This window comes from Aquarana catesbeiana, linkage group LG03 (genome assembly GCF_042186555.1).
Source record: "Aquarana catesbeiana isolate 2022-GZ linkage group LG03, ASM4218655v1, whole genome shotgun sequence".
In the NCBI taxonomy this organism is placed as follows: domain Eukaryota; kingdom Metazoa; phylum Chordata; class Amphibia; order Anura; family Ranidae; genus Aquarana; species Aquarana catesbeiana.
The window spans coordinates 741,267,803-741,282,571 of NC_133326.1; the positions used below are offsets into that span (position 1 = coordinate 741,267,803).

The 14,769-nt window shown below is 48.1% G+C and overlaps 1 protein-coding gene across 2 annotated transcripts in view; it reads left to right on the plus strand.

Moving 5' to 3' along the window:
• The window catches only part of LOC141133875 (NACHT, LRR and PYD domains-containing protein 12-like), a 981,044-nt gene that overhangs the window by 112,748 nt on the left and 853,527 nt on the right, over window positions 1–14,769 (plus strand). Inside the window, exon 7 of one of the 2 annotated variants that reach the window (XM_073623467.1) lies at window positions 3,375–3,545. The exons of the other annotated variant lie outside the window; for it this stretch is intronic. Coding sequence (XP_073479568.1) covers window positions 3,375–3,545 — 171 coding nt within the window. The remainder of the gene's footprint in view (window positions 1–3,374; window positions 3,546–14,769) is intronic. 2 annotated transcript variants of the gene reach the window in all.

Here is a 14,769-nt window from a genome sequence, read left to right on the forward strand (position 1 = left end):
CCCGAGGATGCAGCCGGTGGTTCCTCCAGCTGACCATAGAGCTGATCGGAGACTAGAATGGCTCCAATCATCTCTATGGCCTAAAAAAACGGTAGCTACGAGCATTTCATGACTTCAGTTTTGCTGGATATAAACAGCGCCATTGGGAAATTGGCAAAGCATCTTATCACACCCGATCTTGGTGTGGTCAGATGCTTTTAAGGGATGAGGCGAGATCTAGAGTCTAATAAACTCAAAAATTTTCAAAAAAAAGAGTACCTGTCACTACATATTGCTATCATACGAGATATTTACATTCCCTGTGATAACAATAAAAATGATTAAAAAATAAAATGAAAGGGACAGTGTAAAAATAGAATAAAAAGCAATATAAATTATTTAAATAAATAAAACCACCCTTGTCCCCCCTTGCACACGCGTAAAGGTGAATGCAAGTGTCAGTCTTGTGACATATGTGAACAGCAATTGCACCATGCATGTGAAGTATCACTGCAAACGTCAGATCGAGGGCAGTAGTTCTAGCAGTAGAGCTCCTCTGTAAATCTAAAGTGATAACCTGTAAAGGCATTTAAAGGCTTTTTAAAATGTATATAGTTTGTCGCCGCTGTGCGTAATTTTAAAGCATGTCATGCTTGGTATCTATGTACTCGAAATAAGATCATCTTTTATATTTCACTAACCATTTGGGCAATATAGTGTGTTTTTGTGCATTACAATTCAAAAAATAGTTTTTTCCCCAAAAATTGTGTTTGAAAAATCACTATGCAAATACTCTGTTAAAAAAAATATATATATAGCACCCACCATTTTAATCTGTAGGGCCTCTTTAAAAAAATATATCATATATATGACTGCAGACTTTGCCAGACCGGATGGCGTTCCTTATGGACCCCCTGTACATAGCTTAAGGAACGGTACAGAGCATTCCAACATAGTGTCATCATTTACACAGGACCCTGACCAATGTCCTATTCTGACCCCTACTGTGAGATCTCCATAGAAGCTGTAAAGTTATTATTACCAGCTGCACATTCTCTGGCCTGAGGGACCACTCACACGTTCCTTTCCTGCGGGTCATTACATTTCAAATCTATAGGTTGAATTAGACCTCTACATACACCATCCACTGACAATGTTAATTTCAGTCTTGCCTGAATACTCTGTGTGTTTGGTTGCAGTGCCATTCACCATATCTCAAATTTAAAATCTCCTATACAAATACCCCTGATGAAAGGACTTTGAACCTGAAACACGTTGGGTACCGGATTTGGTTACCAGAAAGTGTTCTTGGTTACTGGAGAGAAACTACTCTATATACGTACTTTTGTATTCTACTGCACTCCACCGTTTTTGCCAATTTAAAGTCCCAATTGGGGGTATTCTAACTTTCTCTATATATACAGGGATGTGGCAAACTCACTTATTATATGATGCTTGGGGGTTCAAAGTCATTTTTAGCAAAAAAAAAATGTTTTCATGTAAAAAAAAAAGTGTCAGAAAGGACTTGGTGGTTCAAGTGGTTAGAAGAGTGGGTGATGTGTGGCATAAGCTTCTAATGTTGGGCATAAAATGCCAGGACAGTTCAACCCCCAAATGACCCCATTTTGGAAAATTGACACCCCAAGATATTTGCTGAGGGGCATGGTGAGTATTTTCTCATTTGTTTTGGAAAATTAAGAAAGAAAAGGACATTTTTTTTTTCTTTTTTAAATTTTCAAAAATTTCTGACAAAGCGGGATCTGCAAAATACTCACCATACCTCTCAGCAAATATCTTGGGGTGTCTACTTTTCAAAATGGGGTCATTTGGGGGGTTTTGTGCCATCTTGGCATTTTATGGCCTCAGAAACTGTGATAGGTAGTGAGGAGTGAAATCAAAAATTTACGCCCTTAGAAATCCTGAAGGCGGTGATTGGTTTTCGGGGTCCTGTACACGGCTAGACTCCCAAAAAGTCTCACACATGTGGTATCCCCATACTCAGGAGAAGCAGCAGAATGTATTTTGAGGTGTAATTCTACATATATCCATGTCATGTGTGAGCAATATATCATTTAGTGTACTTTTTCTTTCTTTTATCATTTTTCAATCACTTGTGACAAAAAAAATAAAATATTCAATTTGCTCAACATGCTTCTCAGCAAATTCCTTGAGGTGTCTACTTTCCAAAATGGGGTCATTTGGGGGGTTTGCACTGCCCTGTCATTTTAGCACCTCAAGAAATTAGATTAGATTAAAGTAAAATCTGTGTAAATTCCAGTAAATGTACCATAGTTTGTAGACATTATAACTTTTGCACAAACCAATAAATATACACTTTTACTTTTTTACCCAAGACATGTGTCTGAATACATTTTGGCCTAAATATATGACTAAAATTGAGTTTATTGGATTTTTCTTATAACAAAAAGTAGAAATATTTTTTTTCAAAATTTTCTGTCTTTTTTCATTTATATTGCAAAAAATAAAAATCCCAGAGGTGATGAAATACCACCAAAAGAAATCTCTATTTGTGGGAAAAAAGGACACAAATGTTGTTTGTGTACAGCATTGCATGACCGCGCAATTACCAGATAAAGCAGCGCAGTGCCAAATTGTAAAAAGTTCTCTGGTCATTAAAGGGGTAAATCCTTCTGGGGCTGAAGTGGTTAAGGTAAAAAACCTTCATCATTTACATCCTCTGTAATAATTCCTGTAACATCCTAGTATATGATCTATATCTATGGAGATGATATCTGATTGCTGGAGACACTAAAGAATGGGGGATGGAAGAATAAAGTGCTTTAATGTGAAGTGTCCCCCATGTGAATGTAGAATCCCATTGTAAATGTGGAATATCCACCAATATAGTACTCGTATCTCTAATATATCCCAGAAGTCTCAGCACTAAAGGCTGGAAATGTATATCCACCCCCCCCCTACATTCTCTATAAGGGATCCTATTCCTGCAACCGGGTGACCTTCAATGGGAACTCCTGATTGGTGGACTTTAGGAAGGTGATGGAATATTGGGGTCACTGGGGTATCCACCATCAGAAATTCTGCTGTTTTATTTCATAAACCCCCAGATCCTTTCCTTTATCTATCAATTCCAGAAGCCCCTGTATGAAACACTGTGTGAGGTCCTGCTTAATAACCGGGTACATAAGAGGGTGACTGAGCTGTCATAGCGCTCCCTCTTTATACTGTGTAGACATAAGTACTACAACAGCTTCACCTTTATCAGATTCGCTAATAACAAGATCTTTCCTCTGTATAACATTCTGTATATCCTGATATTCCGCTCTAGTGATGTTATGTTACTTTTCACTAAATGGGAATAATTCCTCATATTCATCTTATAATATAATATCATGTGTCTGGATTTGTCTCTGCAGGTTGGAGTATTGTGATGTGACTTCCTCCGGCTGTGATGATCTCAGATCCATTCTTATCAATAACCGATCTCTCACCACACTGCATTTATCAGTGAATAATCTGGAAGACTCTGGAATAAAACTTCTATGTGAGGGGCTCAGACATCCTGGCTGTACTCTGCAGAGGCTGACGTGAGAATTATCCTATAAATGATATAATATTCTGCAGGATTCTGGTATAAATCTTCTATGTGAGGGATCCAGACATGTCACCTAGATGAAAGTTATACAAAGACAGACTTCTGATTGGCTGGTTACACTGGGAGTTCCCATCATAGTCCTTCAGGTCACTCGCTGTTATTGGCTTTCATCCCCTCCCCCTCCACTGACTATCAGAGATCAGACTGGGGTCACACTGGAGTTCACAGCGGCTCACAGCAGGGGGTCCGGTGCGTCTACATACATCGTTTCAGGTCCGATTTCTCCCTGAATTTTGGGCTGAATTTGGACCCAAAACAGACCAGAAGACACACAGGACTCCATATTCTCTTCATTCAGTGACCAATCATAGACAAATGGTCCTCAATTAGAATCTGGAAGGACAGAGCGAGTTTCTAGACCAGAAGTGACCCCTAGATGACAATAATATCCCCCCATCCTTGTAGATATAAAATTGTCATCTCACTGAGCCTCAAAGAGAAGTCCTAGTCATTTCATCTACAAGCCCAGCAGAGGACGAGGCCGATACAGTGAGAAGACCCCGAACTGTCTGCCAGACATTGATTTATATCAGAGATCAGAGGAATCTATTTTATCTCTCATACAAAATAAAATATTAGTTGTAGAGAGATGGAAATAATTCCTCCTGATTGTAGACATGTTGGGGTACATGTACATATAACATTGTATGTGTAGTGAGGATAGAATACAGGAGAAACCCCCAGAATGGTTCTATGGAGTCTGATCACACCAGACAAGCACTGATTGGTCTTGTTGGGATCAGACTGACATGCCGGTGTTGAAAATCCAATCCTCATCCATCAGAACCATTCATGGTCCATTTAGCTCTGGTTCCTTCAGAACACAGGACCGGCTTGTGGGCTGGGCAGGGAACTCCCCCCCAGGGTTGATTGGCTGATGGCTAAACTCCACCCACATCCATAAATTGAGGATCCTGAGATATGGACGGGGTGATTCCCATGGTGCCGGTCTAACCGGTGAATGGCGGATGTTCCTGACATTTTCCTGTCACAGGATAATCCTCAGAAAAAGTTTTTTTCTGTTTTATTCTCACAGCCAGACTGTGTCTGTCCTTTTGTCTTTGTTGTATTTTCTGTCATTCTTTATCTTTGTACATATTTTATACACTAAATAACAAACTAGTGTAGCTCTGCTCTATATTACACAGACAGACAACCTACCTGCAGACAGAGGTAAGTGTTACCACAACCCCAGTGTTACTATACGGCTGTGTAACTATGTAACAAACCACCGAACCACCTGATCCTGATACTTGCAAATAATAATTACACAACAACAATTATAATACAAAGCAAATACTACATACAATATATGTCTGCTACTACCAGTGTTGCCAACCGTCTGTAGATTTATGGGCAGCCCATAAATTAAAGCCCATTTTCAGGGTGCCCGTGAATGTCCGTTAGGGCAACGGTGCCCATAAAAAAGATGGCTGCAAGCTGACCATTCAATTGCGCATGCGCCGTACCGAAGTTGGCCGGGCTTGGGAAAGTTCGTACACGCGAAGCGGCTGCGAGCGGCATTCGCTTCAGGATGGGGCAGGCTGGGCTCGGGCGGATTATACACGGGCCACAGCATGGATTGTGAGCTCTGTCTTCTTGAGTCCTGGTAATGACACTTCGTTTTTTTAGCACAGGGCATGCCTGCTGCAGAGGGTGGGGGTGATGACAGGATGGACAGCACTTGTACCTTCCTAAATGGCACACTGATCATTAGGAATGAGCTTCATGTTCGAGTCGAACCCATGTTCGACTCGAACATCGTCTGTTCGCCCGTTCGCTGAATTGTGAATGATATGGGCCGTTCCTGCCAAATTCGTGTGGCGTGTCACGGCTCATAATTCACTGCGGCAACGCAGTGCATTGCTGGCTGATGATTGGCCAAGCATGCACTATGACCCGCATGCTTGGCCAATCACAGCACCGTCTGAACAGAGAGCTGTAATTGGCCAAAGCCAAGGAGGCTTTGGCCAATTATGGCTCAGGGGATTTAGTACACGCCCCACACTATATAAGGCCGCCTGCACGGCGGCCCTGTGTAGTGTGTGTTCCGGCGTTCATTGAGAGAGAGAGAGAGAGAGACAGACAGTGACATTTGATTTGAGTTAGATAGATTAGGCAGAACAGTCAGTCAGTTAGCTGCACTTACAGTGTATTGTGTATATAAATGCATCCCAGGTGTTGCATATATATATATATATATATATATATATATACACTGTATTCAGTTTAGCTAGATCCGTTCCTGTTATCTTCCTACTGACAGGCAGGCTTGTCTTGTTACAGTATTTACAGCTACCTGAAGAAAATTGCTGGTGTTCTTTTGATCCTATTAGTACCACAGTCAGGCAGCTAGACTATTTACAGTTAGTGCAGTGCGTCCTGCTCACAGCGTTCAGCTAGATCCGTTCCTGTTATCTTCTTACTTACAGGCAGGCTTGTCTTGTTACAGTATATACAGCTACCTGAAGAAAATTGCTGGTGTTCTTTTGATCCTATTAGTACCACAGTCAGGCAGCTAGACTATTTACAGTTAGTGCAGTGCGTCCTGCTCACAGTGTTCAGCTAAACCTACAAGTTAGTGTGGTGCGTCCACCTCACAGTGTTCAGCTAAACCTACAAGTTAGTGGGGTGCGTCCTGCTTACAGTGTTCAGCTAGAACTGTTCCTGTTATATTCTTACTGACAGGCAGGCTTATGTTGTTACAGTATATACAGCTACCTGAAGAAAATTACTGGTGTTCTTTTGATCCTATTAGTACCACAGTCAGGCAGCTAGACTATTTACAGTTAGTGCAGTGCGTCCTGCTCACAGTGTTCAGCTAAACCAACAAGTTAGTGGGGTGCGTCCTACTCACAGTGTTCAGCTAAACCTACAAGTTAGTGTGGTGCGTCCACCTCACAGTGTTCAGCTAAACCTACAAGTTAGTGGGGTGCGTCCTACTCACAGTGTTCAGCTAAACCTACAAGTTAGTGTGGTGCGTCCACCTCACAGTGTTCAGCTAAACCTACAAGTTAGTGGGGTGCGTCCTGCTCACAGTGTTCAGCTAAACCTACAAGTTAGTGTGGTGCGTCCACCTCACAGTGTTCAGCTAAACCTACAAGTTAGTGGGGTGCGTCCACCTCACAGTCTTCAGATAAACCTACAAGTTAGTGGGGTGCGTCCTGCTCACAGTGTTCAGCTAGATCCATTCCTGTTATCTTCTTACGGACAGGCAGGCTTGTCTTGTTACAGTATTTACAGCTACCTGAAGAAAATTGCTGGTGTTCTTTTGATCCTATTAGTACCACAGTCAGGCAGCTAGACTATTTACAGTTAGTGCAGTGCGTCCTGCTCACAGTGTTCAGCTAAACCTACAAGTTAGTGGGGTGCGTCCACCTCACAGTGTTCAGCTAAACCTACAAGTTAGTGGGGTGCGTCCTGCTTGGTGGTGTTCTCATACTACAGGCAGGCAGTTGATTTTGCTAGCTGCAGTATCAGTACATATATATATATATATATATATATATATATCCCAGCTTAGGGCCAAGAAGGAGAGGCAGACAGTCACAAGCCAATAAGAGAGTGCAAGCAGGCTCTGTGTCTAGTGCTGGTCATGGTGACGGTGCATTCTCATCAGCACGTGGCCGTGGGACACGCTTGGGCTTTTTTTCGGCAGCTGGCCGTGTTGAGCCGCAACATGCGGAAGACTTGGTCGAGTGGATGACCAAGCCATCCTCATCCTCCTCTTCCTCTCTCACCCATGCCCAGGGTACTTTGTCTGGCCAAAGCAGCGGCCTCTTCCCTCGGCTCAATGTCATCAGTGACTCCTTCCCTAGCCCCACCATGTCCTCCTGAGGAGTCCCTCGAACTGTTTGACCACAGTGTTGGGTACATGCTCCAGGAGGATGCCCAGCGTTTGGAAGGCTCTGATGATGATACTGAGCTCGATGAAGGCAGTAACATGAGCACGGACAGAGGGGGTGCCCAAGAAGGACAGCAATCTGACAGTCATGCTCCCCCTGCTGCAGCATACTGCCAGGTTTGCTCCAGTGATGAGGAGGGAGGGGATGATGAGGTCACTGACTCAACATGGGTGCCTGATAGGAGAGAGGAGGAGGAGGAGGCGGCACATCACCAACGAGGCAGGATGCCCTCCAGGGGCCAGCCTAAGGGTAGCACATTGACTGCATCACACCCCAAAGCTCCACATGTGCAGGGTGCTGCAGTCTCTGTGCGTTATTCCAAAAGTTCTTTGGTGTGGGCCTTTTTTGAGATGAGTGCATCAGATAGCACCGCTGCTATTTGCAACATATGTCTCAAGCGTATCTCACGTGGCCAAAACATCACCCGCTTGGGTACCACATGCTTGACCAGACATATGCTGACCTGCCATGCAGTTCGTTGGCAAACGTATCTAAAAGACCCACACCAAAGAACAAAGAGGACCTCTCCTTGCTTCTCATCAGCTGAGATCTCCAACCCCACTAGACCTTCAATCCTCTCTGAGACCTGCACTGAGAGGAATGAAGGTGTAGAATTAGGTGTGTGACAGCCAAGTACTTGTGGGCAATCTGCTTTTGGTACACCGACGTCAGATTGTACCAGGCAAATTTCCCTGCCCCAGCTGCTGCACCGCCGAAAGAAGTTTGCTCCCAGCCATTCACATGCCCAGCGGTTGAATGCTAGTTTGGCAAAATTGCTAGCACTTCAACTGCTGCCTTTTCAGTTGGTAGACTCTGCCCCCTTCCGTGAGTTTGTGGAATGTGCGGTTCCTCAGTGGCAGGTACCCCAACACCACTTTTTCTCACGGAAGGCGATTCTGGCTCTCTACCGGCATGTGGAAGGCAATGTCCATGCCTCTCTGGATAGGGCGGTCAGCGGTAAGGTGCATATTACCGCTGACTCATGGTCCAGCAGGCATGGACAGGGATGTTACCTAAGTTTCACGGTGCATTGGGTGACTGCTGGCAGCTGGGAAGGATGCAGGACAAGGTGCAGTAGTGTTGGAGGTTTTTCCGCCACCACGCCTCCAAAATGCTAATGATTGTGACACACCTCTCTCCTCCACCCCCTCCTCTTCTTCTTCCTCCATGGCCTCTTCCTGTGCTTTGTCCTCGGAACCAGCGGTGCTCCGTAGCCGTTCAAGGGGCTACGCAAGTACGTAGGCCAAAAGATGCCATGCGGTGCTTGAGCTGGTGTGCTTGGGGGACAGGAGCCACACTGGGGCAAAGGTTCTGTCAGCTCTGCAGGGGCAGGTTCAGAAGTGGTTGACGCCATGCCAACTTAAGGCAGGAATGGTGGTTTGCGACAATAGCACCAACCTCCTCTCTGCCCTCCGACAGGGACAAATGACCCATGTGCCCTGTTTGGCTCACGTCCTTATCTTGGTGGTGCAGCGGTTCTTGGGAAGGTACCCGGGCTTACAGGATGTCCTGAGGCAGGCCAGGAAAGTCTGTGTGCATTTTCGCCGGTCATATAATGCCAGTGCTTGGCTGACGGACCTCCAAAAGGAGTTTAACCTGCCCAAGAACCGCCTAATCTGTGACATGCCCACCAGGTGGAACTCAAAGTTGGCCATGCTGCAGCGGCTGCACACGCAGCAGAGGGCCATCAATGAATACCTGTGCGACTATGGCATCAGGACAGGGTCAGGGGAGCTTGTTTTTTTTCCCCACGCCAGTGGGCCATGATCAGGGATGCATGCACTGTCCTGTCCCCATTTGAGGAGGCCACGAGGATGGTGAGCAGTGACAGTGCATGCATCAGTGACACTGTCCCCCTTGTCCACCTGTTGGAGCACAAGCTGCGTGGAATAATGGACAGGGCACTTGAGGCAGAACAGAGGCAGGAAGAGGAGGACTTCCTTAGCTCTCAAGGCCCCCTTTATCCAATCAGTGTTCCTGCGTGCCCGCCGATCACAGAGGAGGAGGAGGAGGAGGAGGAAGATTGTGTCAGTATGGAGGTGGAGCCTGGAACTCAGTCGATCGGCTGACCCTCATAAAAATGAATCAGTCTTGGATCACCACCAGCTACCAAGCACCTGATGCTGATGTAACCGAATAATTTTTTTTGAAATCTCATATCCCTTCAAAGACTGCCTATGCTGATGCTGAGTGACTATCCCTGAGTAATTATCCTCTTCCTCCTCAATGATCACGCTGATAGCTTGTAAGAACATTTTTGGTTCTGGGCGCCACCACCAGTGCCTAAGGCACAATTTTTCAGCCCCTGTTTAACAGGGGCGTGTAATTACAATTTTTGATGCAATACTTTGCAGCAGGGCTCGTTCCTGCGTTCCAACTAGAGTGTCTGTGAGGGGTTGCAGTGTTGTGGCACCAGCACCAGTGCCTAAGGCCCAATTTTTCAGCCCTTGTTTAACAGGGGCGTGTAATTACAATTTTTGATGCAATACTTTGCAGCAGGGCTCATTTCAGCATTCCAACTAGAGTATCTGTGAGGGGTTGCAGTGTTGTGGCACCAGCACCAGTGACTAAGGCCCAATTTTTCCGCCCCTGTTTAACAGGGGCGTGTAATTACAATTTTTGATGCAATACTTTGCAGCAGGGCTCGTTCCTGCGTTCCAACTAGAGTGTCTGTGAGGGGTTGCAGTGTTGTGGCACCAGCACCAGTGCCTAAGGCCCAATTTTTCAGCCCTTGTTTAACAGGGGCGTGTAATTACAATTTTTGATGCAATACTTTGCAGCAGGGCTCGTTCCTGCGTTCCAACTAGAGTGTCTGTGAGGGGTTGCAGTGTTGTGGCACCAGCACCAGTGCCTAAGGCCTAATTTTTCAGCCCCTGTTCAACAGGGGCATGTAATTACAATTCTTGATCTAATATTTCACAGCAGGGCCCATTTCTGCACCCACCAAGAGCGAGTGAGGACTTACAGTGTTGTGGCACCAGCACCACCACCACCACCAAAGGCCCAGTTTTTCTGCCCCTGTTCAACAGGGGCATGTAATTACAATTCTTGATCTAATATTTCACAGCAGGGCCCTGTGAGGGCTTACAGTGTTGTGGCCACAACAACACCTAAGGCCCAAATTTCTGCTGAGTATATAGGGCAGGCCCCTACTTTCAAACATCTAACTTGCAAACGACTCCTACTTGCAAACGGAAGGAGACAACAGGAAGTGAGATGAAATCTACCCCTAGGAAGGGAAATTCTCTCCTGTAAGATTTAATATGGGAAAAACATTTCTCCTTTCCACTGATGCTTTCCAGTCCTTGTTCCACAAAAAACCCCAAATTTTCAAAAAACATTTGTCATTGGGACAAAAAGTGAGGTGAAATCTTCTGAAGAGGAGGAAAGACAGCAAAACAAATGTCACAGGGGTGATAACCCTTCCCTATGTTTTCCAAAAAGCTTAAAAAAGTTTTTTTGGCTAGAGCTAAACACGTTAAAAATGTACCCGTTCAAAATTACAAAGAGATTCTACTTAACAACAAACCTACAGTCCCTGTCTTGTTTGCACCGCCTGTATACTGCTGTTCAGAGTATATAGGGCCTGGTGGCCCCACACCTTTCCTTATTTTAATTTGGGTGCGGGGTTCCCTTAATATCCATACAAGACCCAAAGGGCCTGGTAATGGACTGGGGGGTACCCATGCCGTTTGTCTCACTGATTTTCATCCATATTGCCAGGACCCGACATTACATTAAACCCGCAAGCAGTTTTAAATTACTTTTTCCTTTAAAAATGACATTTTGTGCAGGGACTGTTCTAAACATGGGAAACACGCGTCACTTTACAGGCATACTATAGACACCCCCAGGTACGATATTTAAAGGAATATTTCACTTTTTTTTTTTTTTTTTACTTTAAGCATCATTAAAATCACTGCTCCCGAAAAAACGGCCGTTTTTAAAAGTTTTTTTTGCATTGATACATGTCCCCTGGGGCAGGACCCGGGTCCCCAAACCCTTTTTAGGACAATACCATGCAAATTAGCCTTTAAAATGAGCACTTTTGATTTCGAACGTTCGAATCCCATAGACGTCAATGGGGTTCTAACGTTCGTGCGAATTTTCAGTCCGTTCGCAGGTTCTGGTGCGAACCGAACCGGGGGGTGTTCGGCTCATCCCTACTGGTCATAATGCTATGGCTCCCTATAGGAAGTTCCTATGGGGAGCCATAACATTATGATCAGTGTGAGTCGTCACACAAACAGCCACAGCCAAGGAGAAGTAGTGCACAGGCAAGTCAGTCCTCCTGTGTCATGCCCGCAGCCTCCATCCACCTCCTGCAGTATGCCCGCAGCCTCCATCCACCTCCTGCAGTATGCCCGCAGCCTCCATCCACCTCCTGCAGTATGCCCACAGCCTCCATCCACGTCCTGCAGTAGGCCCGCAGCCTCCATCCACCTCCTGCAGTATGCCCGCAGCCTCCATCCACCTCCTGCAGTATGCCCACAGCCTCCATCCACTTCCTGCAGTATGCCCGCAACCTCTATCCACCTCCTGCAGTATGCCCAGCAGACTCCATCCACCTCCTGCAGTATGCCCACAGCCTCCATCCACTTCCTGCAGTATGCCCGCAACCTCCATCCACCTCCTGCAGTATGCCCAGCAGCCTCCATCCACCTCCTGCAGTATGCCCGCAGCCTCTGTCCACCTCCTGCAGTATGCCCGCAGCCTCCATCCACCTCCTGCAGTATGCCCGCAGCCTACTTCCACCTCCTGCAGTATGCCCGCAGCCTCCATCCACCTCCTGCAGTATGCCCGCAGCCTCCATCCACCTCCTGTAGTATGCCTGCAGCTTACATCCACCTCCTGCAGTATGCCCGCAACCTTCATCCACTTCCTGCAGTATGCCCGCAGACTCCATCCACCTCCTGCAGTATGCCCGCAGACTCTGTCCACCTCCTGTAGTATGCCTGCAGCCTCCATCCACCTTCTGCAGTATGCCCGCAGCCTCCATCCACCTCCTGTAGTATGCCTGCAGCTTCCATCCACCTCCTGCAGTATGCCCGCAGCCTCCATCCACCTCCTGCAGTATGCCCGCAGACTCCATCCACCACCTGCAGTATGCCCGCAGATTCTGTCCACCTCCTGTAGTATGCCCGCAGCCTCCATCCACCTCCTGTAGTATGCCCGCAGACTCTGTCCACCTCCTTCAGTATGCCCGCAGCCTCCATCCACCTCCTGCAGTATGCCTGCAGCCTTCGTCCACCTCCTGCAGTATGCCCGCAGCCTCCATTGACCTCCTGCAGTATTCCCGCAGCCTCCGCCCAACTTCTATAATATGCCCGCAGCCTCTGTCCACCTCCTGTAGTATGCCCGCAGACTCCGTCCATGTCCTGCAGTATGCCCGCAGCCTCCATTGACTTCCTGCAGTATTCCCACAGCCTCTATCCACCTCCTGTAGTATGCCCACAGCCTCTATCCACCTCCTGCAGTATGCCCGCAGCCTCTGTCCACCTCCTGTAGTATGCCCACAGCCTCTGTCCACCTCCTGTAGTATGCCCACAGCCTCTGTCCACCTCCTGCAGTATGCCCGCAGCCTCTGTCCATCTCCTGTAGTATGCCCACAGCCTCTGTCCACCTCCTGCATTATGCCCACAGACTCTGTCCACCTCCTGCAGTATGCCCGCAGACTCTGTCCACCTCCTGCAGTATGCCTGCAGCCTCCATCCACCTCCTACAGTATGCCCGCAGCCTTCGTCCACCTCCTGCAGTATGCCTGCAGCCTCCATTGACCTCTTGCAGTATTCCCGCAGCCTCCGCCCAACTTCTGTAATATGCCCGCAGCATCTATCCACCTCCTGCAGTATGCCCGCAGACTCCGTCCATCTCCTGCAGTATGCCCGCAGCCTCCATTGACCTCCTGCAGTATTCCCGCAGCCTCTATCCACCTCCTGCAGTATGCCCGCAGCCTCTGTCCACCTCCTGTAGTATGCCCACAGCCTCTGTCCACCTCCTGCAGTATGCCCGCAGCCTCTGTCCACCTCCTCTAGTATGCCCTTAGCCTCCGTCCACCTCCTGCAGTATGCCCGCAGCCTCCGTCCACCTCCTGCAGAATGCCCGAAGACTCTGTCTACCTCCTGCAGTATGCCCGAAGACTCTGTCTACCTCCTGCAGTATGCCCGCAGACTCTGTCTACCTCCTGCAGTATGACCGCAGACTCTGTCTACCTCCTGCAGTATGCCCGCAGCCTCCATCTACCTCCTGTGTCATGCCCGCAGCCTCCCACCACCTCCTGCAGTATGCCCGCAGACTCTGTCCACCTCCTGTAGTAAGCCCGCAAACTCCATCTACTTCTTGCAGTATGCCCACAGCCTCCATCCACCTCCTGCGGTATGCCCGCAGACTCTGTCCACGTCCTGCAGTATGCCTGCAGCCTCCGCCCACCTCCTGCAGTATGTCCGCAGCCTCCATCCACCTCCTGCAGTATGTCCACAGCCTCCATCTACCTCCTGCAGTATGCCCGCAGCCTCCATCTACCTCCTGTAGTATGCCCGCAGACTCCATCTACCTCCTGCAGTATGCCCGCAGACTCCATCTACCTCCTGCAGTATGCCCGCAGCCTCCATCCACCTAATGCAGTATGCCCGCAGCCTCTGTCTACCTGCAGTATGCCCGCAGCCTCCATCCACCTCCTGCAGTATGCCCGCAGCCTCCGTCCACCTCCTGTAGTATGCCCGCAACCTCCATTGACCTCCTGCAGTATGCCCGCAGCCTCCGTCCACCTCCTGTAGTATGCCTGCAGCCTCCGTCCACCTCCTGAAGTATGCCCGCAGCCTCCGTCTACCTCCTGCAGTATGCCCGCAGCCTCCATTCACCTCCTGCAATATGCCCACAGCCTCCGCCCAACTGTAGTATGCCCGCAGCCTCCGCCCACCTCCTGTAATATGCCTGCAGCCTCTGTCCACCTCCTGCAGTATGCCCGCAGCCTCCGTCCACCTCCTGTGTCATGCCCGCAGCCTCCGTCCACCTCCTGCAGTATGCCCGCAGCCTCCGTCCACCTCCTGCAGTATGTCCGCAGCCTCCGTCCACCTCCTGCAGTATGCCCGCAGCCTCCGTCCACCTCCTACAGTATGCCAGCAGCCTCCGTTCACCTCCTGCAGTATGCCTGCAGCCTCCGTCCACCTCCTGCAGTATGCCCGCAGCCTCCGTCCACCTCCTACAGTATGCCCGCAGCCTCCATCCACCTCCTGCAGTATGCCCGCAGCC